Raw genomic sequence first — 26194 nt, forward strand, 5'->3', positions numbered from 1 at the left:
CATTTTTGTTCATTGACACGTTAGATTCATTTTTAAGACTTTCGACGATTCTTACCTCATTTTATAATAACTAGCCAGTCCTTGCTATGAATGACAAGGTAGGACAACTTACCAAAACAAAACATTTAGGGAGGAAGAAAGTGCAAATCTTGTCAAAGATCCCACGCCAGCATCTCACGATTTATTTAAATGTCATTCCCAGACGCACGTGTGGGGTGAGCATACGCTCCTATTATTACATAGTAGCACATACTCCATACCCAGCAAGGATCTTCATATGACATATGGCCTCGTATCCTGAATCGGGGCAGGATCTCTCAAAGAGAACAGGAGGGAGAAGAAAACATTTACATTCTCTAACATGATTATAAGGAACTTGAGAGAGATGAATGGAAAAACAACATCTTTGAACAATTATAATGAACAGAACGAGTCCCCCTCGTTCTGCTCGCTTTAAATAGCTGATCTCTGTAAACTTGAATACCAACCCTGGCAGATCGAGCAGTCTTAATTCCTTGATTTTCCGTACTGAATACTGTCCAACGCTCGGCGACGACGACAGGTGGCTACGTCAGCCGGGCCGTCGTCCGGCTGTGCCGCCCGGAGGGGCCCCGGATCAGATACTTCGGTAGTCAGAGCCCCGGGCTACGATGGCAGCGGCATCCCACTCCACGGAGAAGAACGAGATAGTTCCAAAAAACCCAAATATCACCATGACCAGGAGTTGCCAGTGAAGGAGAAGGTAGTTACTGTAGAAAAATGCCACGGCTGCGCAAATGGACTGAGACAGAACAAGACGAGTCAGAAAATGCACACAGATGGCCCCACGGCGCCACAAGGAGCCCACCACCCTCCGCCCCCTGGCTTTCTTTCTGTGACCGGCGGCGCACCTGCCCTTCCCGCATCCAGATAGGACTTCATCGGTCACAAGCTCGCAAACACACACCACATACTCCCGCTGAGAGCTGCTACCAACCACGTAAGCTGCAACCTGTCACTTAACGTAGTGTTTTGGGAGGCGCCTGGGTGGCTGCGTCGGTTAAGTGTCTGACTCTTGATTTTGGCTCAGGTCATGACACCAGGGCCGTGAGATCAAGCCCTGGGTCAGGCTTTGCGCTGAGTGTGGAGCCTGCCTAAGATTTTCTTTCTCTCCCTCTGCTCCCCTCTCTTGCTTGTGCCTTCCCGCTCTCTCTCTCTCAAAAAAAAAAAAAAAAAAAAAAAAAAAGTGTCTTGTGAGAAACTGAGTAATAAAATAATGTACATATGCAGCAGAAATATGCTTGTCTGTATTACAAAGGAATTCGGGTATCGAAGGCAGGAAGCCTCTCATCTGAGAGGTTAAGACCAGAGCGTAAAATGGGGCACGTGGGTGGCTCAGTCAGTTAAGCATTCGAGTTTGGCTCAGGTCATGATCTCGCGGTCTGTGAGTTCGAACCCTGCGTCGGGCTGTATGCAGACAGCTCAGAGCCTGGGGCCTGTTTTGGATTCTGTGTCTTCCTCCCTCTCTCTCTGCCACTCCCCTGCTCGTGCTCTCTCTCTTGCTCTCAAGATCAAACAAACAAGCAAACAAAACTTTAAAGACCAGAGTGTAAACTCTCTTAAATCACACTCCTCTCTGCCTCCTAATTCCAATCAGAAATACCTGACAGGCTGTCCCTGGTTGTCATTTCAGAACCATTAGGAAAACAAGGTTAAAAGCACTAAACAAAAAAGGGGAGTCCACTTAAGGCCAGTCTGGAGAAGAGCTTACCTGAACAAACTTGAAGATCGCGAAGGCTGGAGCGCTGTCTTCCGAATAGAGAAACCCTAAGATACTGAGCAGCTGGGTATTGAAGCAGCTGTCCCCCAGACCCAACAGGAAACTGCAGAACATGGCGACCTCTTTGCTGCATAAAAGGAAAACGGATTCAGGATGAGCGTTCTGACCATACTTGCTGGAGCCATTTCAAGTGGAAACGCCACTACCCCACAAGAGCATCTCACTTTCAAGTGTTACGCACTATGGGACAAGAAGTAAATACCGGAGTCCCCAAAGTAAGAATTTATGCTCAGACACGCTCAACTTCAGGGTCTGGCCAACGCTGGTCAATTAACTCTTTGGGAGCAAACACTGTGTTTGGGCAGGGCCGGCCTTGGATGGTGGATCTGGACCCAAATGTCTACATCTACAATGAATCTGAGTTGATGGCAATACAGTAAGATCCTCGAAACGGACAAAACCGACTATGCACGGACTGGACGGCCCACCCGGCTGGCCGATTACCCCTCTCCTCACCACTCTTCACCACTCAGAAAGCAGACACATAAAATCACATCAGGTACTTAGACGCTCTTTCACAGATCAAGAAAAACATTTAGGTGCGTTGAAAGGTTAAAACCGACCGTTTCAAAAAGAACTTGGGATTCTTCCTATGAGCTCCTATTTAAACTAATTCTGGTTCGACATTTGACAGGTCACCTTATAAAGATAACAGATTTTCAGATCATGATTAACTTCTCCATTTTATAAAGATCTAGCCACCCGTTACCTGCCACCCTTCCTTGAATTACCAGAAAAACGACAGTCATCGCGTGCCTGGGTGGCTCAGCTGGTTCAGCGGCTGACTTTGGCTCAGGTCATGATCTCACTGCTCGTGAGTTCAAGCCCCTGGTCGGGCTCTGTGCGGAGGGCTCAGAGCCCGGAGCCTGCCTCGACTTCTGTGTCTCCCTCTCTCTCTCTGCCCCTCCCCCACTTGCCCTCTGTCTCTCTCTCAGAAATAAACAAACATTAAAAAATAAAATAAAATGACAGTCACCATACCTGGATCTGATGTAAGCCGTACTATCCGTTCCTTCGACAGGAGCAATAGGGGCGTCCCCAGGCATGTTGAGAAATATCAAATAAAAAGCTATAAAATGCACCAGGATGCCCAACAACACAACTGGATTTCTACCAAAGCGATTATTCTTGCTCAGCAGGCCAAAGAGGCTTCCACCTACGGAGCCAATGACGTAGAGGACAGAAAAATTTAGTAAGTCAAATTTTTGATTCTTTGAAAAAAATAAACCGATAAACCAACAGCCCATTTAATGAAGGGGTAAAGAAAGCACGGATACTAAAAGTAAAAAAATAACCGTTGAAATAGAAGAAATTTTATACGTCAGAACCGACTTCTAGGTCAGTGGGGTAACAGGGAGTAGATTTACCACCTGCCTAAAAAAATCCAAAGTAATAATTTTGAAGACACAAGGTATGAGGTGACAAAGGGGCAGTGATCTCTGAGGTGGGGGAGGAAGCAAAGGAGGTGAACCCGGCTACTGCCCACCGGCTGGTCGAGAGAGAGGTTTAAGCTGGGCTGCAGGGAGGGGTGGGGAAGGCAGGTGGATCCCACAGCCTCCCTGAGAGGAGGAGACCAGAGCTCAGGGTCTGGGGATACATGGGTGGCTATAGAGTTCCAGAACAGGCTATCATTAGGGAAAGCTGCCCAGAGGGACAACTCCAGAGACCTACAGAGGGTCCCCCCTGAGTCTTCCCTAAGTGCCGATCGGCACATAATGTGAGTAAATTAGCAGAGGCCCGCAAGAGAACCATCCAGGAGGGTTAGATGTATTAGCGCCCCACCCTTGGCCAGGAATAGTGCCTCGTCCCCCCAGCCAGACAGGAAATCTTATGACTCACAGGCACTGGGTGTGCACAGAAAGGTCTTCCCTTAGGAGCGAGGAATAATTAGCCCTCGTCTGAGCCCTGCTCTGGTCCTGTCCAACCAACCTTAAAAGCAAGCCCTGAAAAAGTCATACTGTTTCCAAGTACACGAACTGTAGCCAAGAACAAAGCTCGAGAATATTCACGAGAATAAAAAAACAGGCAGCACCCCACAAGGTTAAGTTCACAGAGTCTGGTGTCCCCACTGTTCCCAAGCAAAGAGGCATGAAAATAGGACCCATCACGAGGAGAAAAAGCAGTCGGACGTGGAGTTGTTATATGACCCAGCAATTCCAGTCCTAGTTACATACCCCAGAGAATTGAAAACGTTATGTTCACACAAAAAGTATACATACGTGTTCACGGCGGTATTATTTAGAACGGCCAAAAATGTGGAAACCCAAATGTCCATCGAATGATGAATGGATAAATAAAATGTGATCTATCTATGCAATAAAATATTATCTAGTGAGAAAAAAAGAATGGAATACTTATATGTGCTAGAATATGGAAGAACCTTGGAAGCGTCCTGCGAAATGAAAGAAGCCAGACCCAAAACACCATACGTTTTATGATTCCATTTCCATGAAGCGTCCCGAATAAGCAAATGTATAGAGAAAGGGGATTAGTGGTTGCCTGGAGAAGGGCAATAAAAATGTTCTAAAGTTAGAGGGTAGTGATGACTGTAAACCCCTGTGAACATGCTAGAAAATACTGCCCTGGACGCCTTAAGTGGGGGACATATATGGCATGTGAGTTATATCTCAAGAAAGTTGTGTAAAAAACAAAACAAAACCAAAAAAACAAAAAAACACCCCAGAACCGCCACAGATACTAGGATGAGCAGAAACATGAAAATCCATAGAACTGTATTCCACATGTTGAAATACATCTAAATACCCGGTACTGTTCTAGGTGTGGGCAGCAAAGCAGGACACAAAAAAACACTCAAGTCTGCTCTCTCCATAGTGTGATCCCCGTTGGCCATTCTAAGGGTCCTGTGTTTTTTCATGGTCTGGGTCTTTCCCCAAGGCCCTAAGTTTCACGTGGACAGGAAGTCTTTTCTTCATGCAGTGGATGCACAGTTATCTGATGAATCTGGGAAGTTCCTCGTACGTGACAATGTCCGATACACGGGTGAAGGTCTCAAACGACCTTTGCCCGATACGGAATAGCCGCACTTGTGACGGGCACTGGGGAGCTGAGGGGAAGCGTTCAGCCCCTACACTGCACTCCTGAAACGAGTAGGACGCTGGATGTTAACTAACGGGAGTTTGAGAATATATATAAAAAGAGGAATCCCTAGTGTGGCCCAGTAAAAACACACACCGGTCTTTGCCTTGTTCCCCCTTCCTCCCCGCTTCCTGGCACAGAGCTCCTAGAACCCTGTGGCTTGCCTCGGTGTCAGGCATGTTTTTCGTTTGTGCTCCCTCGTACCTCCCTTTTGACCGGACCAGAGCTTATGCGAAAGAGTTGGTTCTGCAGGGGGTTTAGGGGTGGTGTAGCTAGCCGGCTTCAGGATGCCGGCTGATTGCCAGAAGGACCAAGACTTGATCTGAGGGTTGGAATTTTCAGGGCCAGCCCCCAGGCTCAGGGCAGGTGAGGGGGGGTTGGAGATCCAGTTCGATCGCCATTGGCCAATGAGATCATCAACCCTGCCTCGCTGATGAAAAGTCATAAAGAGCCCTCAACGACAGGTTTGGGAAAGCTAGCCTGGCTGGCTGGTGGACGCATCCACGTACCGAGAGAGTAAGGTACCCTGACTCCATGGGGACCGAGGTTCCCACGCTCAGGACCCTCCTGGACTTTGCCCATGTGCCTCCTCATCTGGCTGTTCATTTGTATCCTTTATAAAAAGCTTTAACAGTAAGTACAGCATTTTCCTGGGGGCTCACGGGAACCTCCCAACTCATAGCCAAGTCAGACAGAAGTGCAGGTAGGTAGCCTGGGGACCTGGGACTTACAAGTGGCGTCTGAAGTGAGGGCGTCTTTGTGGGACTGAGCCCTCGGACCTGGGGAGTCGGACGCAAACTCCAGTACTTAAGAGTTAGAAGCGAATGATCGTGCCGGACATCCAGCTGGTGTCAGATTCAGAAGGACAAGAAAGTCAGGGATTCCGAGACATTTTCCCGAAGCGTCTTAAGAGAAGAAGCTGGGAGAGACTGGATGTGTTTTCCTATTTACGGTTCTGTCTGTGAATCACATGGCAACTGCCTCATTTTAGAACGATGATAATAAAAAAACAAGGACATACCGATGTGAGTAGAACTAAGCCAGGAAACTAAAACACGAAGACAAGGAAGTGAATGAGGTACACTTACAGTATCTCTGAGGACTACGAGCAACGGGTTTAATGCGAAAACCCACGGTTTTAAACCAACCTAAAATTTCTCCAATGCCAATGAAAATGCCAGAAAGTCCAATGAGGCTTTTCTCTTCTGTCCCAAATTTATTTACAGCACCAATACACGTTCCGTAGACACCAGAGAAGAAAGTCAATTCCAGACCTTTGGAGGAAACAAATCAGATTTAGTTACACATCCACAACCTCCGTTTCCTGGTTTTCTCCGTGGCTGGTGGCATTTGAGCTATATATGTATACGGTCAAGTTCCCTCGGGGGACGGGTTACTCCCCCGTAGATGCCACAGAGCTGATGCAGCGGAATTAGATGTTTAACATTTATTCTATTTCTCCGAAAAAGCTGTTTATACGTACAATGCCTAAAAAGGCAAAAGTAATCACTGGCACATTGCAGCGTCTTTTTTTTTTTTTTTTTTAAAACGTGACAGCCCTTCAAAAAAAAATTTTTTTAAATGTTTTATGTTTGAGAGAGCGCGCGAGCGAGTGGGGGGAGGGGGAGAGAGAGAGAGAGGGAGACAGAAGATCCAAAGCAGGCTCCGCGCTGACAGCGGCAAGTCTGAGGCAGGGCTCAGACCCATGAACTGCAAGACCACGACCTGAACCGAAGTCAGATGCTCAACCGACGGAGCCACCCAAGCGCCCCGATGGCATTTTTTAAAAAGGAAACCGATTTCCTCATTCTTAAGACCTCAGAGCGCTCCATCTACTCTCAGCGTTAAGCCACGGAGCTCGTTCCATTTCATTAGAAAGTATATGGGATCTATACAGTTACAAGGATTTACCCATGGTTGTTTTCCGGACTGCTCCATTTTGCCCTAAAATCACTGGTTGGGATGAACCGGTTTTCAACCCCTGTGCAGAATTCTCCCACACTGAATTTGGGCCGACCCTGTGAGATGCTTTCACCAATGAAACGCAGTGAAAGTGGCACTGGGCTCGTGCCAGGCCGAAGCATTAAGAAAAGCCTGGTCCTGGGGTGCCTGGGTGGCTCAGTCCGTTAAGCGTCCGACTTCAGCTCAGGTCACGATCTCGCGGTTCTGTTCATGAGTTCAAGCCCTGCACTGGGCTCTGTGCTAATAGCTCAGAGCCTGGAGCCTGCTTCAGATTCTGTGTCTCCCCTTCTCTCTGCCCCTTCCTCTCTCTCTCTCTCTCTCTCAAAAATAAAAACATTTGGGGCGCCTGGGTGGCTCAGTCGGGTAAGCGGCCGACTTCGGCTCAGGTCATGATCTCGCGGTCCATGAGTTCGAGCCCCGCATCGGGCTCTGTGCTGACAGCTCAGAGCCTGGAGCCTGTTTCGGATTCTGTGTCTCCCTCTCTCTGACCCTCCCCTGTTCATGCTCTGTCTCTGTCTCAAAAAAATAAATAAACGTTAAAAAAAAATTTTTTTTTAAATAAAAACATTAAAAAAAAAAAAAAAAAAGACCATCAGTAGAACTATTCAGCTGAGCCCCGTCAGTGCACAGAACTGTGAGAATGAATAACACAGTGGTTATTTTCGGTCCTCACTGGCATTATGCAGCAACAGAAAACCCAAACCCCATCATGAAGCCCGTTACCTGTATAAGCAGTTGTAATACTAAGAAGGAGCATCTCCCTGGTGACACATAACTTAAGAGACTTTCCTGTAAGAAAGAAAACAATTTAGGAGTACTTAACTAGATTTTACTTACTCAAACAAAAATTCTAAACCATTTACTCAACCCAAACACCCCTCATCGATAATGCCAGGAGACAAAAAGCAGTGGGACAGGGGCGCCTGGGTGGCTTAGTCGGTCAAGCTTCCGATTTTGGCTCAGGTCTGATCTCACCATTTGTGGGTTCGAGCCCCGTCTCGGGCTCTGTGCTGACAGCTCAGAGCCTGGAGCCTGCTTCAGATTCTGTGTCTCCCTCTCTCTCTGACCCTCCCCCACTCGCACTCTGTCTCTCTCTCTCTCTCTAAGATAAACAAACACTAAAAAAAAAAAAGTGGGACAGAGGTTAATGATTCAGATGCTTAAGGGATGAACTACATCTGCCCTCTAAATAAAATGTTTATTTCAGCTGCGTGAATACATTCTAGAGTTGTGTTTTCCCCCACACACTCTCCAGCTCGGATTTCAAAAAACAACACAAAACGGAGAAAGCAAATAGAATCAAACAAAACGAGACTTATTTCAACGGACTTGACTGAAGGTTTGGCTGAATCCACGGCTGGCAACGCGCTAATGTACCCGAGGAATTATCGCAGAGTGGCTTGAAGACTGGACTAGATCAGGGAGGGAGCTTTCTGAGCAGACAGAGGCTGCGACACCACTTCCTGTGATTCTCAGTTCTCTAGATCTGAGGACTGAAACTTTAGTTCGTGGTGTTTGTTTACGACCACTTTAATGTCTGTTTTTATGCTGTTCAACGCAGTTGAAATCTGCAACGGAAAATGCATGTCTACAAACTGTATTTTTTTTAAATTTATTTATTGACAGAGAGGGAGAGAGAGAGAGAGACAGAGAGAGAAAACGACCAAGCAGGGGAGGGGCACAGAGACAGACAGAGAATCCCAAGCAGGCTCCACACTGCCAGCACGGAGCCCAACGCAGGGCTCAAACTCACGAACCGTGAGATCATGACCTGAGACGACACCAAGAGTCAGACCCTGAAGTGACTGAGCCACCCACCCCGGTGCCCCACACAAACTGTATTTTAGCTGTATTTTTGAACTTGCTCACATTTCATAATTTAAGGCCAATGACCTAGTGTCTTCAATGAACAGTCAATTCAGATTTTAGTTCTCGCTCAACAGCTGACTACAAACGTTACACAAGACACGTACGCACGGTCCCGAATGTCACCGCCTGCAGAAGAGGATACCCTGTTCTCTAATTTCACTAAAATATGGTGAGACTAATACAGTGAGACATTTCACCACTTGCTTGTATCTCCAGGAAAACTACACCATCAGTATGACGTTTAAAACAATTGTTTTCCTTTTTTTTAATGTTTTTCCTTTTTTGAGAGAAAGAGACAGAGAGTGAGCGGGGGAGGGGCAGAGAGAGAGGGAGACACAGAATCCGAAGCGGGCTCCAGGCTCCTGGCTGTCAGCACAGAGCCCGACGTGGGGCTCGACCCCACGAACTGTGAGATCACGACCTGAGCTGAAGTCAGACACTTAACCAACTGAGCCTCCCAGGTACCCCTAAAACAATTATTTTTTCTAAGTTTATTCATTTATTTTGAGAGAGACAGAGACAGCACGAGCAGGGGAGGGGCAGAGAGAGGGGGAGGGGGGAGAGAGAGAATCCCAAGCAGGCTCCACGCTGTCAGCACAGGACCTGACATGGGACTTGAATTCACAAACTGTGGGGATCATGACCTGAGCCACAACACAGAGCTTGACGCTTAATCGACTGAGCCACCCGGGTGCCCCAAAACAATCACTTTTAATAAAAAATAATTATATTAGCAAAGCACGTTCGTTTCTGAAAGATCGGAAGATTTAGCAAGAAGAAATTTTAAAACATAATCCAGAATAATACTGTAACAGCAGCTACATGTCATTACGCATCTGTCCCAACCTGTGAGAGGTACAACCTCCAAAAGCGCGCCCCCACGTGAGCTGTGGATTCAGGAGGATGACTGTGTGTGATCGCAGGTTCACCAACTATGCCACTCGGGTGGGGGAGGCTGCGCACAAGGGGGGGGGGGGCCCTAGGGAAACTCTCCTCAGTTTTGCTGTGAACCTAAAACGGCTCTGAAAAATGAAGTCTACGAACAATAACAACAACAACCCATCATCTATCTACAGAAATAGACACACCGATCCTAAAATTCACATGGCAATTCCAGGGGCTCACAACAGCCAACACAATCTTGAAACGGAACAAAGTTGGAGGGCTCACGCTTCCCAACTCCAAAGCTTGGCAGTAATCAGTGGACTACTGGCATCAGGTCAGACACGTACGTCTAGAAATAAACCCTGCCGTATACAGTCGATTGGTTTCCAACACGGGCGCCGATACGATTCAATGCGGAAGAACCGTCTTGTCAGCAGGACAACCACGCGGCCCCGTGCGGAATGAAGTTGGACTCCTCCCTCACAACGCGCACGACAATGAACTCAGAATGGACCCTCCACCTGAAGGTAAGAGCTACGAGTATAAAACCCTTAGAAGAAAACACAGGAGCAAGTCTTTGTGACCCAGGGGTCAGGCAAAACCTTCTGAGGACACCAAAGACACGTGCAAAAGGTAACACAGATAAGTCGGCCTACGTCAAAAATGTAGGGCTCTTGTGGTTTAAGAGACACCATCAGAAAACGAAAAATCAATCGAAGGAATGGGAGAAAATACTTGCAAATATATATGAGATTTTTTATACGGAATATATAAAGAGTTCTTACAACTCAATAATAAGAAAAAGACACTCCAATTAAAAGCTGGGAAAAGGACCCGAGTAGACGGTTCTCCAGAGACGCGATGCAAATGACCCGCAAGCATGTGAAAATACGCTCCACGTCCTTAGCCACTAGGGAAATGCAAATCAAAACCACAGGATGACACTTCGCACCCACTTGGACAGCTGTCAACAGAAAGACAGTAACTCAAGGACGTGCAGAAACCGGAAGCCTCAGACACTGCCGGTGGGAACGTAGAATGGTGCAGCCGCGCGAGAAAACATCTGCTGGTTCCTCAGAAGGCTGAACACAGCGACCACGGGGGCGAGCAACCCAGCTACTACCAAGTGCGTGCACGGAGATGTGCAGACGAACGTCCATGCGAAAACCCGGACAAGAATGTTCACAGCAGCGTGACTCGTGCCACCTACGAAGTACAAACGGCCCGTTGTCTATAACGCTCTAGAACACGGGGCGAGCCTCGACACCATGACGCTGAGGGCCAGGTCACGAAAGAGCGCACACAGCATGATCCTATTCGTACGACGTAATGTCCAGGAGAGGCGAAGCTCGAGACAGAAAGTGGATTAATGGATGCCTAGGGGAAGGGACGGGGGGAGTGGGGAGGAAAAGGAAGTGACTGCTAATGGGTACAGAAATTCCTTCTGGGGTGGACAGGTTCTATAACCGTCTGTGGTTAGAGGTGCACAACTCTAGAAAGATACTAAATAGGACTGAATTGTATCCTTTAAGTGGCCGATCATATAGTGTGTGAATTATAGCTCAATAAAGCTATTCTATTAAGGAAGAAACCCCACAATCTAAACAATGGGTCTCCGTCCGGACTTAAAAGTTTTTTTAGGGGCGCCTGGGTGGCGCAGTCGGTTAAGCGTCCGACTTCAGCCAGGTCACGATCTCGCGGTCCGTGAGTTCGAGCCCCGCGTCAGGCTCTGGGCTGATGGCTCGGAGCCTGGAGCCTGTTTCCGATTCTGTGTCTCCCTCTCTCTCTGCCCCTCCCCCGTTCATGCTCTGTCTCTCTCTGTCCCAAAAAAAATAAATAAAAAACGTTGAAAAAAAAAAAAATTTAAAAAAAAAGTTTTTTTAATAAAAACAAATTTTACGGGGCGCCTGGGTGGCTCAGTCGGTTGAGCGTCCGAGTTCGGCTCAGGTCATGATCTCACGGTTTGTGAGTTCCAGCCCCGCATCGGGCTCTGTGCTGACAGTTCAGAGCCTGGAGCCTGCTTCGGATGCTGTGTCTCCCTCTCTCTGCTCCTCCCCCACTCATGCTCGCTCTCTCTCTCTCTTAAAACTAAATAAAGCTTAAAAACAATAATTTAAAAAAACAAATTTTACTGTATATAAGTATATATATAGTATGTGTATATGGTATGTAGTATATATATATACACATACACTACTTCTAAGTTTGTTTTCACATAAGAGAGCAAGTATTTCCTAACATGCATCAAGATCATTTTTATGGCTAGGATAATCTGTTGTATAGATGTACAAAATGACGCCTTGTAGTTGAACATTTAAATCACTTACATAAACATCTTAGTAATTAAATCTTGACAAAAATGCTTAGTTATTTCCTGAGGATAATCTTATTCTTGGAATTGCTGGGGTAAAGGTACAAATATTTCTGAGGCTTCTGACACTTGCAGACAAATTCAGAAAATAATACGAACGGGGGCGGCTGGGTGGCTCAGTTGGTTAGGCAACCGACTTCGGCTCAGGTCATGAGTTTGAGCCCCGCATCGGGCTCTGTGCTGTCAGCTCGGAGCCTGGAGCCTGCTTCGGATTGCCTCCCCCTCTCTCTACCCCTCCCCTGCTCATGCTCTGTGTCTCTCTGTCTCTCGATAAGAAATAAATGTTAAAGAAAAAAAAATTTTTTTTTAATTTTTTTTTTTCAACGTTTTTTATTTATTTTTGGGACAGAGAGAGACAGAGCATGAACAGGGGAGGGGCAGAGAGAGAGGGAGACACAGAATCGGAAACAGGCTCCAGGCTCCGAGCCATCAGCCCAGTGCCTGACGCGGGGCTCGAACTCACGGATCGCGAGATCGTGACCTGGCTGAAGTCGGACGCTTAACCGACTGCGCCACCCAGGCGCCCCTAAAGAAAAAAAAATTTAAAGAAAATAATACGAATGTGTATTCCCATCAGCAGCATGGTCTTATGCGTGTTAAGTACTCACCATCCATAATACAGACGATTATTTTTTCTATCTTTTGAAATCTGATGGAAAACTTTTTTTTGATGGAACACTTTTAAATTTGTATTTCTTATACTTAAACAAATATTTTCCCTACCATTTTAATTCCGTTAGGTTGTTCTGATACACTGAAGTTTTACACTTTAAGCAACTTGAAAAGGGCATTCTTTTCCCTTATTGTCTGAATGACCTGTTTAAAAGGCATTGCTCTACCCAATTAGTCTCTTCAATTACTTTTGTAGTTTCATTTTTACATCGAATCCACCTGGAACGTTAGGATATATAAAGTTCGAGTCTATATTTTTCTACACTGTCTGCTCCCTAACTTCGCTTAAGAGTTTCTTTTATCGTATTTATTGTATTGCGGACATGGGCCTCATTCTAGACTTTAGTTCTACTGCTCCTTCTCCTCCAAAGTCTTCAAATGAATTCACAGAATTTAACATTTATTAGGGAAAGTCCTTTTTATTTTATTTTTTTTACTTTTAGAGAGCAAGCAAGCATGAGTGGGGAAGAGGGGAGAAGAAGGAGGGGAGAGGTAGGAGGAGGGAGAGAGAGAGAGACAGAGAGAGAGACAGAGAGAGACAGAGACAGAGAGAGAGACAGAGAGAGAGAGAGAGAGAGAGAATCTTTAACAGGCTCCACGCTCAGCACAGAGCCCAACGCGGGGCTCGATCCCACCAACCCTGGGATCATGGCCTGAGCCCAAATCAAGAGTTGGGACGCTCACCCAGGCGCCCGTTAAATCCCTTTCAAAAATTCTCTTGGCTATTCTCAGACATTTATGCTTCCAGAGGGACTTCAGGATTGTTTCCTCAAGACCAAGAAATAAATTTTTAAAAATTTCAATGAAGTGTTCCAGAATCCCATTAAACATACACGTCCAGCTGAGGAATGGAGTGCTTTTTAGATGAACAGAAACCGTTTCTGCCCCCCATTCATCACAGCATCAACTGAAGGCATCTGATGAGTAAACAACGGATGACAGATGACTTAAAGCTTGGACACTCTTCTTCTTTCTGTGCCCTCTCTGGCTTCCGCGCCACCTCGTTGCCTCCCGCCGCTCCCCACGGCCCAGGAACCGGCTCCTCAAACCGCCTGCCCTGTAGCACCTTTCTGGCTGCCCCTCCTTTCTCCCCAAACTAGACGGCACAACATCCCATCAGTCCTGAACCCTGCTCAGCAACCAACTAGTTCCATGACGAAACCGTGTGGTCCTAATCGTGTTAGCGCTTCATTTCACAGACAGGCTGAGGCAAAGTCTGTACATCCGGGAGAGACATCTTGAATCTGGTGTCAACAGGCAGCCAGGGAGAAGGGGGCTGCATCGAGCCTCACCCAAGGCTGGACGGAACATCCCATAAGCCTGAAGATCACCCAGGCAAGCCCCTTTCCCTCGACTCCGTGGCTCGCCAAGTTAGCCACAGGGGGCTTTCTGGGCCCCGGATCACAAGAAGGGAGTATCTATGAAGGGGCTCGCTAAAACATATTAAATGCCGTCATCAATGGTTCAGTTGTGACTTCTGTGGGTTTACCTTGAGTCCTTTCCCCTCCGGCCCCTCTGATCAATGGTGGCGCTCGTGACAGACAAGTTTCTAGGTCTGCAAAGCTGAGAGTCAGACCTCTGACTGCAGTGACCTCCCATCTTGCTGGGGGACAGGCAAGCTACATCCTTTCTAATTATAATGGGTAGCCCGAGTTGTAATTACGAACGCATTCCCGAAACGTAAGAAATACGTACAATAAAAGCCTGATTAAACAGCCTTAACAATAATATGCCATATATTCAAAGCTCAGAATACCACACCCCACAAGCCCTTTCTAGAAAAGGAGACTACAGGAATTGCTGGCTAAAAGCTGGGTGCTTTCGGTCATCTGACTTAGGCCATGGCCGATTCGACCAAGAATTTGCCCGAGGCAACCTGTCGGCTGGCCACAAGCACAGAAGAGCCTAAGGCCCAGGGTCCTAACTGAAACAACGTGGCCCCAAAAGGCTGCTCCCTTCTAGACGGTGTCAGAGTCTCTCCTTGGGAGACAAAGAGGCTACGAGGGCTCCAGGCAGAAGCAAAGGACTGGCCCACATCAGGCCTTGTTAGAATCGGAAGCCGCGTCTGCCGCTTTCTGAAGGAGGCACAAGATGACCGTTATGGGAATCACTGGCTCTGCCCGTCACACCCTCTGGGCTCCGATCCCAGCTCGGCCGCGTCCTAGCTACTTGACCTTGGGTAAATCATTTCTCTGAGCCTCGGTTTCCCCTTCCATAAAATGGAGAGAATGACAGGCGTGCGCTGTACGACACAGAACCGTCGTGAGGAAGGACACGACGTGAACACGGAGGGAGGCCTGGCCGGGAAGAGCCCTCCGCGGAGGAGCACGACCGCGCCGACACACTCGGTTGAGGGGACGGCCCGTGCGTCCTCGCCTCCTGGCGTCGAGCTCCGGCCCCCAAGCGCTCTGGCCCTCCCCGCACCACCCCTGCAGGGCCCCGTCCACCCCGCGCGCCCCCCCAGTTCCAGAGGTACTGGCTGAGAAGACTAGCACGCTCCGGGGCGGCATACCTGGAGACACGGAAACACTGGGGGATCGTCAATCCAAAGTTAGCGGGGGGAGGGGGAAAGGCAAATGTCGCAGTTGTCCCCGAACAGCTCTGGCATTTCAGACCCAGTGTTTTCTAATACTTACTAAACGCGTCTACTGCCTTTGCCATGGTGTTCTGGGCAGACCTGAAAACATAAAAACAAGAGATCAAAGTGATTTCCCCTGAAAGCTGTAAAGGGAACAAAACAGCGATCGCGTTTTCACCGACGTTTGCCACAACACCGTCCTCTACGAGGTCTGGCAGATATTTCCGTTGCCGCACAATATGGGACCCTGTCCTCGCTGCAGAGGACGAGGGGAGAGCGTCCAAACCCGATTCTCTCATGCTAAATTTGTGGCTCACATCCACACACGTCCTGTTCAGAAAGGATACTTCAGGCGGGACAGAAGTCTCCCCACCCTGCTATTTTCATACTGTAAAAACAACTAGTAAAAAATTCAATTTCCCTCCACTCTCCTTTGTTATTTTTTTAATGTTTATTTTTGAGAGAGAGAGAGAGGGGGACAGGGAGGGAGAGAAAGAGCACAAGCAGGGGAGGAGCAGAGAGAGAGGGAGACACAGAATCCGAAGCAGGTTCCAGGCTCTGAGCTGTCAGCACAGGGCCCAACATGGGGCTTGAACCCACAAACCCTGAGATCATGACCTAAAGCGTCCGAAGTTGGAAGCTTAACCGACTGAGCCACCCGGGTGCCCCCACTCTACTTTAAATTTTTTTTTTTATGTTTATTTATTTTTGATAGAGAGAGAGCACAAGTGGGGGAGGGGCAGAGAGAGAAGGAGACAACAGAATCCGAAGCAGGCTCCAGGCTCCGAGCTGTCAGCACAGAGCTCAACACCGAGTTCCAACTCAGGAGCCATGAGACCACGACCTGAGCCGAAGTCAGACGCTTAACTGAGTCGCCCAGGTGCCCCATACTTCTCTGGCACCTTCAAATAATAATATATTTTTGAAGTTTTTATTTATTCATTTTGAGAGAAAGTGCGAGCAGAGGAGGGGCAGAGAGAGAGGGAGAGAGCGAGAATCCCAAGCAGGCTGCTCCACGCTGTCCGTGCAGAGCCCGATCGACGGAGGGCTCAAACCCACGAGCCGTGAGACCATGACCTGAGCCAAAGTCGGCCACTTAACCGACTGAGCCACCAGGCACCCCTTTAAATAACATTACTTACAAAAAAGAAAAAAAGAAGAAACCTCATGGAGATCCAGTTGACTTATTTAAGTGAATTACTGACACAAATAAGGTAGTCTGTTCTAACGGACAGGAAAACCTCTTTTTTCACCATAAAAACGCATGCCGTGCCTGGAGGCAAATACTCTTCAGATTCCAAATAACTGATAGGACGCTGATTATGTCTAGCGGTAGGCACTAGAAAAACAGCAGATGCGGGGACAGGCTTTCTTGGAACTTCCCTCATCTGCCTAAAGACAGATCCTCTAGAAGGAACCCAAATGTTATAAATCACCTCCGGAAGTTTCATCACATAGGGATGATGGACTCTTGTCACCAGACGGGAGACCAGACATGGACAGCTTGTCACAAACTATGTCTCCCATCTATTCTTGCAAGGGTCCGCTCATCCTTCCGAGAAATCATTTACTCTCCCCTAAGACGCCTCTATCCTCCTCCGCTTTCCCGATTTAGACGGGTATTTAATGCCTAAATTCTGAGCCTTCCAGGGAAATCACTCATTTTCCCCTGGGGTTTCTTCACGTATACACGAACCATACGTGTTAATAAGTTTCTGATTGTTTTTTTTCCCTCGTTCATCTTTTATTACAGGGGTCTCAGCTAAGAACACGAAAGAGTGGAGGGAAAATGATTTTTCGTCCCTGCGTCTTAAATGTTACCTTCTCAGCCTTCTCTGGCAACTCCATCTACAATTTTACGTGTATGTCGTATAAATTACATACACGTAACTACTATATCCTAGAATTGCGAGGCATCCCCCCCCCACCCACCCCCCACCTCAAGCCCATACTTCTATATCCTGCTCTTAGATTTCTATTTTCTAATACTGGATTGCTAAGAGGTACAGGATTCTCTGGGAGGAGGGTGATAAAAACATTCTAACATTGGTTGTGAACCTCGAGATCATGACCTGAGCCGAAGTCAGACATTTAACCGAAGGAGCCCCCCAGGCACCCCTCCTTCAGTGGCTTCCAATCACACCCAGAAAAGAACCCGCACTCCTGTCGCAGCTTCCCAGAACGGAATCCCTGCCTGCTGCAGACACTCCTACCTCCACTCCCTCCCCGGGCTGACTCCCACGGGCCTCCCTGCAGCCCTGGCACCCACCACACCCCTGTCTACCACCTGGTCTTGGCAATCAGTGGCCATCAGCTGATCGTCCCTCCTCCCCAGTCAGGGAGCCACCCAGTTCCCCACCCCCAATCCCCTTTCACTGCCTTCTTAACATTTCCTTTGCGGTTTTACACACATGGAGTCTACACCCCCTCTAAAATGAAGTCCCTCCAGACCGGGGACTTCTCGGTCTTGTTCGCTGCTGTATCCCTCAGGTTGAGAGGGGGGCTGGCAGAGAGTCGGTGCTGTTTATAGACTAGAGACAAGGAAGCTTCAAGTTGGGGAGACCCTTCAGGAAGAGAAAATGCTAAAAAGGCTGATCGGCACTCCTCAGTACTGTGCCTTATCAGTTACACGATCCTCCATCGGGGAAGTTCCCTAGAAAAAGGGAGGGGATTCTTTTTGTCTGCACAGCACACACAGCTGACATTTGCTAAAAGAACAGGTGTTCAATTTTCACTGAATCTGTGGTGTTCACGTTCATAGAATCTCCAACATCTATCAGTTTATGCTTGGTATATACGGATACAGTTTATGCTATACGTACATGTTACATATACACGTATACGTATGTACACATACACACGCATAAATACAGGTGTTCAAACCAAGGTCACGCCTCTCTTTTGCTTTAAACAAACAGTGAAATTTTGAGTGCTTAATGAACCGATGACTGGAGAGGTTTAGGCCTTTTGGGGATTAACAAGGCGGCACAGAACGCCCCGTGCAAACGTTCTAACAATACAGGAAGAGCGATAAGGCACTCTTCACAATTTACTGACTCACACACAAAGCAAAACGAGCCTGGCAAAGATTTCTCATTTCCTTCTCCAACCTGGATGGTACCTGCAGAGAAATCGTCTGTGATGTTTTAGTTTTACTTATAACTGAAATATGCTCAAGTTAATTTACAGTTTGTAGAAAAACACAAGGCCATCTACTTGTTTCCCCACTGGGACCACCCTGGGGAAGACCACCTACCTGTATAGGTTAGCACAAAACCAGGCACCTCACGTAAGAGACTGGGTGTGACCAACTGTTGATGGCCCTGCCACTCACATGTGCCACAGGAATGGGGGAATTTTAGGGGTTGGACCACGCAAACCGTAACTGAGGGCAAAAACTGTCTCCAATGTAACTTGATAAGGCTGTATCTTTGCACATTAAAACACACGGGACACCGGCTGAACTGAAGGAGGAAACTGAGACCCAGAGGAACTAAGGGGATTATTGCTACTGTCCAGGGTCATATAACTTGTCAGCTGCAACCTGGGATTGGGCTCAAATCCCCTGTAGGCTCTCCCCCTCCCTCTTCTGCCTCTCCCTTCCTTCTCCTCTTCCCTTCCTCCTCCCCAGAGCTACCCTTTATCTTCATTCTCTTGGCTTTAAAACTCTTTCCTCAGGGCACCTGGCTGGCTCAGTCAGTACAGCCTGCAACTCTTGATCTCAGGATCTCAGGGTCATGAGTTCGAGCCCCACATTAGGCATGAAGCCTACTTAAAAAAATAAATAAATACATATAAAACTTTTTCCTCATGTCTGCCCAATGTTGGATTATCAGTTAGGATTATGAAAAGGTTACTAATCCCAAAACTAGCTCTACTCAAAATATATTTTTGGGGCACCTGGGTGGCTCAGTCAGTTAAGTGCCTGACTTTGGCTCAGATCACGATCTCACGGTTTGTGAGTTCGAGCCCCATGTGGGGCTCTGTGCTGACAGCTCGGAGCCTGGAGCCTGCTTCAGATTCTGTGTCTCCCTCTCACTCTGCTGCTCCCCTGCTCACGCTCTGTCTCTCTGTCTCTCTCAAAAATAAATAAATATTGGGGCGCCTGGGTGGCTCAGTTGGTTGTGTCCGACTTCGGCCCAGGTCATGATCTCACGGTTTGTGAGCTTGAACCCCACATCGGGCTCTGTGCTGACAGCTTGGAGCCAGGGGCCTGCTTTGGATTCTGTGTCTCCTTCTCTCTCTGCCCCTTCCCTGCTTGCGCTCTGTCTCTCTCTCTCTCTCTTAAACATTAACAGGGGTGCCTGGGTGGCTCAGTCGGTTAAGCGTCCGACTTTGGCTCAGGTCATGATCCCGCGGTTTGTGAGTTTGAGCCCCATGTCGGGCTCTGTGCTGACAGCTCGGAGCCTGGAGCCTGCTTCGGATTACGTGTCTCCCTCTCTCTCTCTGCCCCTCCCCCGCTTGTGCTCTGTCTCTCAAAAATGAGTGTTAAAAAAAAATTAAAAAAATAAACATTTATATATACACGTATACGTATACATGTTTTTGTTTTTTTCTAGATAGAAAGGAACGTGCCAACTTCTTACTCGTTGACTTCCAGGTCCTGCTCCTCAGAAGACTCATCTTCTCCCAGGACATTTTCAGACTCTGGTTGCCGAATGAGAAAGAAAAGAACTGTCCCCACCAGGCTAATCACTGTCAGGGCAATAAACACTGTTCTTCGGTCACTCTCTGGAGAAAAAAAAAGAAGAAAGCAGATAGCACCAACCGCGCACAATTTCAGACAATTTCAGAGTCCGTATTGTGTTCAGAGGCTGTTTATGACCGTCCAAACATTTCCTCGTTAAATGTTTACTTTACTGCGTTAGTGAAAATGTCAAATAAAGAATGAAATAGAATACCTCCACCTTTGTCTTTCGGTTAAAGGAATACCAATAAGCCAAAAGAAAAACAGCACAAGAATTTTAATCATACTCTGTAGCCAAAGAAGCGTACAAAAGTCTAACATTATGGTCATACACAGCATAACCTTCTGTACCTTGAGATGCTGTTTGAGGCACAGGCCACGCACTAAAATCCTGGCTTAATACAAGGAAGAAAAGTTACTAACAGGTAAAATCTGAGAGGACTTCAGGCAGCACGGTTCACTGCCACCATAGGAACAAAGCAATAATGGATACTTTGTGCATCTATCATCCTTGGAACATGTCTAAATAAAGCAAAGTGAATAAACAAACCTGATATGTGAGTTTTCCCTTGCCAAGCAAAATATATGTAGAGATTTCCAAAGAACAAGCTGGGGGAAGAAAAGGGAGAAGAGGATGTTGAGGACTTATTTCCATATTTACAGTTTTTAAAGCAATGTTTCCGTTATTTGTTAAAAAGGTGGGGGGGGGGGGGATATATAATTTTAAAAGTAGCTACCTGCCTGGATCATTATCGACTCCACCTTGACCCTTTTCTGAAAACTGTCACTGACCCAGATGGAATTCAGTCTCCTCCCACGTGACAGTAACCTGATTCAGAACCACCCTACAAAGACTTGACTCGCTCTGAAACATGTGATTTATTGGCACTCTGGAAATGACTATGTGGAAGCAGGCTTATGCTACTTCTGAAATCCTGTATTTTAAAGAATCTCCGAAAAAAAAAAAAAAAATCCACGATTTAGTCACCTGCATCTAATCAGATGCTTTACTTAACATACTTTCCTGGAGAAAGAACCTTTCGCTTACACTCCGGTTTCTTAACATACACCCCCCCTTACACTAAACATCTGCACTTCGTGAAACCTTACCAACACCCCAATTTTGGGTGATATCCATGAGGGTAAATCATCAGGACAGATTCCATGATAAAATGACTTTTTTATGCTTTCTACTTAGGAAATCTATAACATGCTGTATGTTGCTCAGTGTTGATATAATTAGACTCACTTTTGAATTTTTTTAAATAAAACGTATTTATTTTTCAGTAACTCTACACCCAACGTGGGACTCGAACTCACAACCCTGAGATCAAGAGTTGCATGCTCTACTGACCGAGCCAGCCAGGGGCCCCTCACTTTTGAACTTGTTAATAGCTATCAGGTGTAGCTCAGTGGGAAGGCCATGGTCTTTGGAATCCAGATAAGGATGGCTTAAATCACATCAGTTACTGCACTTTTAAGCCTCTGTTTTCTCATCTGTAGAACAGAGATAATACTTTCTGGTGTCATGAGGTGGTGAGGATTACTGAAATTTCGTCATGAAGCCAACAGTCCCTGCCTGAAATATAGCAGGCGCTAAATACGTTATGGTTAGTATTATTTTCTATTTACTCGTCATGAATCACAATGAGGTAGGTCCATGCGTTTTACGTAATTCCGTAAAATTTTAAATTTGAATCATATGCAGCTACAAACTCAAGTCATGTAACACGGACGATCTGAATTTTCAATACAACAAAGATCTAAAAAATGGTGTGGCAAAAAATAATTAAAGGAAAGATTAAGCTCCGGAAGGATTATTACCTAGATTGTAAGAGTGCCCAGAAAATTCCACTGTTTCTCCCAATAGTGTGCTCATCTGAATTGATTGTCAGGCAATTTCCTTGTGCCGTCCAAAGCACTAAAATTCAAACCGAAAGGTTATCAAGAGAATGTAATCACTTAGCTTTACATACTAAACACACGATACTCTTGGATAAATCCCAGAAGACAGAGAAAATAAGCATCAAGATGCTTACCAGCAGCTGCGATCCCAATGAAGACAGAGGCTGTGTAGAAGGACCATGGGAAAGGCTGGATAAAAACGGCAATGTACATGCTAAAATATAACAGGTCAATGTATTACAGTCAAACAATACCTTAAATAGAATGCCAATTATGCCTTCTAGGAATCAATTTTGAGGATTCTCTCTCTCTCTCTTTTAATTCAACCTGTAAAGGACTTTTCCAGTGGTGGGGAAAAAGGGACAAACGTGACCTACTCATTTTTTTTTTTTTGTCTTTTAATTTTTGAGAGAGAAAGAGACAGAATGTGAGCAGGGGAAGGGCAGAGAGAGAGGGGGAGACACAGACTCTGAAGCAGGCTCCAGGCTCTGAGCTGTCAGCACAGAGCCCGATGTGGGGCTAGAACCCACGAACCGTGAGATCATGACCCAAGCCGAAGTCAGACACAACCCACTGAGCCACCCAGGCGCCCCGTGACCATTCTTAATTTACTGTTTCAAGTTTGTAAGATCAGACACTTGAACGAAGGTTTGCAATCGGCCTCTGCCAATTGCTTAGCACATGCTGGGACTGTAGTTCTACAACCCAGAAAAAAAGCTTAGTTCTTTCATTTGAACAAGATCTCTTTCACAGAAAGAGATTTTTGGATACTATTTTTATTAACAGTAAAACAAAAGGAAATATGCACACGTCCCAGGACATTTAAACAACATGGTATCCCAGGACATCAAGGAGAGAACCAAATCCCTAAAATACTGCCTGTATTCTATGTAATCCAAGTGGGTAGATTCTTTTTTTTTAATTTAAGTAATCTCTACACCCAGAGCGGGGCCTGAACTCACAACCCCGAGATCAAGAGTCGCACGTCCACCGACTGAGCCAGTCAGGCGCCCCCAATTTGGCACATTCGTGTCAAATATTTCCTATGTGTGTTTGAAAGGTGCTGAAGGTGTTTGGGTGATATGAAAGAAAATCATACTACTCACCTGTAAAATAAACCACTTGCAAACATAGAGAGCTGAGGTCCTACAATGGCAACCACTGATGGTGTAATCAAATTTGAAGCTGAGAACACTCCATAAATAATTGCCATGCTGTGCACATAACACATAAAAGGAAAAAACAAAACCCTTGAATCACTGTCTCAAAAGTGCACTTTTTCAAATCTACTTAAAGCGTATGGGGTTTTTTTTTGACATAAGCATTCATTTCTTTAGTTAGAGTTCATAATAATTCTCTCATTAAGCTGCATCTCATAATACAGTTTTCACTTATGCAAAATCTTGGGAGTCTCATCAAATTTCTCTTGGAATCAGCGTGCCCTGGACAGTAGTTTTTAATGCCCTGGTAAATTGCAATAAAAGCTAGCAGCGTGCCAAGTGTTTTCCATGTTTTCTTTATTAAACCTGACAGCTCTGTGAAGACAGTATTATTATTACCCTCATTTTACAGAAAAGAAGACCGGAACACAAGGGGGTTAAGTTACTTGCCAAAAGTCCAGCTGGATAGCTGGTGAATGGTTGGAGCCAAGACACCATCCCTGGTAAGCTCATTCCAGAAGCCCTGGTCAACAGTCTGATCTACACACTTAGCTTACAACTCCTGGCAACAGCATAAAATTTCGCTGTTATATAAATAACAAGCACCGAGTTATCACTTGCTTAAACTGGAACTTATTTAACTCAACCTAATGGCCTCACTTGAACATCATTCAGCTACCGGAGACCCAGCCCTAGTACGTGTGTCTTGGAGCAAAGTACGACTGAAACCATTTTGAGGGTCCTCAACTCATTTACTAGCCTCTATTCATAAACCCAAAGTAAATTACTCTTTGGCTTCCATGAACCTCAAACAGCAAGCGTTCTTTGAAATGTACATGAAGACAGAGCGCTACAAAAAAACTAGGGTATTATTAACCACTGAGAAAAATGGACATTAACATTGCTTTATTCTCAAATATCATACAGAAGATCCGTTTAGGATAGATAATAAAGAACCAAATAATAAGAGTTATGGGGGAAGGGGGTGTTGGTCATCACCTGAGAATTACAGAGAAATTAAGAAACCCGTATGCGTTTATATCCACGTATGCGTTACATTCCCCGCTCGGATCACAATGAAAGTCTTTTCATTTTTTTGTAAAATTGGGACTAAACACCTTAATAGAAATCTAAAAGCTCCTGATGGCAGCATGTTAATCATTATGAAATTACAAAAACAGGAGAACCAAATGCTTCAAGAGTCGTATAAAACATCCTCCGTTTAGGATTGAGAAGACATAATTAACGACAATACTTGAGTGTTTATTAAGTGCCAGGCACCGTGCCAAGAGCTTTACACGCGTCATCTGAGCAAGGAGATTGGGCTCACAGACAGAAGTAACTTGCCTAACATAACGCAGTGATTAAGGCATGAAACCAGGATCTCAGACCTAGTATGAAATTCTACGTGAAACCTGGACTCATCAACTTTATCCTACTATGTTCTCCCAAACAGCCCAGGGGCAGAGAAAAGGCAATCACTACCAATTCAATCACAACGTAACTGCCGTAGTATATAAAATAGAGGCGATCGCAAGTACAGTACCTGGTATATCCACTGCCGTGAAAATCTGTGCTATTTAAGCTCCTGATGACAGTTTGCTGTGTGGAAGATAAAGCTAATCAATGAAAACACTTTGCAGTCTCCCTCCCCATCCCCACCAAAGTTCGTCTCCAAGAACTGAGAACGAGGTACTCAGTAAAATAAAATTCGGGATGCACCATGCCTGAATACTGAAAGCCAACTTATGAGAGATGAAAAGGACTGCAAAACAGGAAAAGGCAAACCGGTGACAGAGAAGGGGGCAAAGAGCAGCTGTAACTATGCCTTAGTACTAGTACCCGTAGTAGTACCAAGTATTCTCCCAGTACTAATGCAAACCTTAATACACACAAGAAATAACAGGTCAACACATACAGACCCCAAGTCAGATCAGAGGAAGACCATACTGTTTTAACACCCCGTCCCGATACCCTATTATTAGCAAGAAACGTCTGACACATCAAATTAAACCTAAGCATAAAAACGAGGAAGGGTAGGGCAGAAAAATAAAAGGTGCCGTTTAAGCGCGCTGTCCGATGTAATTAACGTTTATCACCATCTTTGGAACGCGTTTATGGTAGGCACTTCAAAGGAGGGAGAGCAGATCCCGACTCACCGCCACATTTCCACAAGTTTGAAAGGCGGTGAACATAAACATAAAGGCAATTCCTAAAATAATAATGTTGAAAAGCTTTTTGGATTCCGGGGACATTTTGGCTCAACTCTGCCAGAGGTCAGCAGCGGCCCAGGGCGGTCGGCTCTCCTCGGGGCGAACCCACTGACGATCCTGGGGAAGGAAATGAGGCGGTGAGAAGAGCGGACGGATCCGGGAGCAAGGCTGCCGAGCTGTCAACTTCAGTTCTCGGATCAGAATCCCCGGCCGAGGGTGAAGTTGTCCCCACGGGCAATTAGGACATTCCTAGAGTCCGATCCGAGTATGGACGAGCCCAACACTCGGAAAAGTGCCAATAACGTCGCTGCTCCAGGTTGAGGGGCCCGCGAGGGGGATTAGGGGGCCACTGCCGAGGTGCAGCGGCCGGCGCGGCCCCGCCCGCCCGGCCCTGACTCACCTCGGGCCACGCGACCCGGTCACCTGACCGCAGCCTCGGCGCCGGCCGCTCGGCCCGCTGGGAAATGTAGTCCCGCGCGCCCCGAGACGGGTAGGGCGCTCAGGGAGGGGAGCGGGGCCGAGTCCGCGCGCCCCAGCGGAGGAGGGGCTACAAAGCGGAACCCGGCGGAGGAGTCGGGAACTGCGGGAGGGAGCCCGAAGGGCGACGGGGCCGGGTCTGAGAAGGCTGGAGACAGCGGGGCAAACGGGGGCGGGGGGAGACTCCCCCCTCTCCGAGAGAGGCGAGAACGTTCCGCGGGGGCCGGGGCAGAAAAGCTGCGCGGAGCCCGGATACGGGCATGAAAAGGAGGCGGGGCCTACAAGGGGAGCGCTTCCTGCCCCGACTGCGGGAGAGCGCCCGTCCGGCCTCGCTGCCGGAAAGAGCGTTTCGCGGGCTTTCCAACCGCTCGCCAATTCCGCTCCCCCCTCCCAGCAACAGTGACTCCGCGCTTTTCGGCCCGCCCGCCGGGCTCTGCGCAGGCGCGCCGGACAGGGGCGGGGCGCGTGGCCGCGGCGCGGCGGGGCGGGGCGGGGCGAGC

General features: G+C 47.1%; 1 protein-coding gene across 6 annotated transcripts; it reads right to left on the reverse strand.

The window, feature by feature from the left end:
* Positions 1-159: 159 nt before the first annotated feature.
* Positions 160-26117, reverse strand: MFSD11 (major facilitator superfamily domain containing 11). Of its 6 annotated transcripts, XM_053892958.1 has the most exons (14): positions 25618-26117; positions 25164-25334; positions 24551-24606; positions 22951-23058; positions 21979-22058; positions 21764-21860; positions 20490-20548; positions 19839-19983; positions 15311-15351; positions 7601-7666; positions 6064-6189; positions 2801-2975; positions 1751-1886; positions 160-781 (listed from the first exon to the last, which is right to left on the reverse strand). In XM_053892958.1, the coding sequence occupies exons 2-14, from the start codon at positions 25257-25259 to the stop codon at positions 617-619; spliced, it is 1350 nt and encodes a 449-aa protein (XP_053748933.1). In that variant the 5' UTR covers positions 25260-25334; positions 25618-26117; the 3' UTR covers positions 160-616. The 6 variants fall into 6 exon arrangements, with proteins under 6 accessions (XP_053748933.1, XP_053748932.1, XP_053748934.1 ...); XM_053892957.1 differs by lacking the exon at positions 25618-26117 and having other exon boundaries at positions 25164-25611; XM_053892959.1 differs by lacking the exons at positions 24551-24606; positions 25618-26117 and having other exon boundaries at positions 21979-22033; positions 25164-25611.
* Between the last annotated feature and the right edge of the window lie 77 nt (positions 26118-26194).

The sequence above is a fragment of the Panthera pardus genome, unplaced genomic scaffold (genome assembly GCF_024362965.1).
Source record: "Panthera pardus isolate Hobbes unplaced genomic scaffold, ASM2436296v1 HiC_scaffold_3, whole genome shotgun sequence".
NCBI lineage: Eukaryota > Metazoa > Chordata > Mammalia > Carnivora > Felidae > Panthera > Panthera pardus.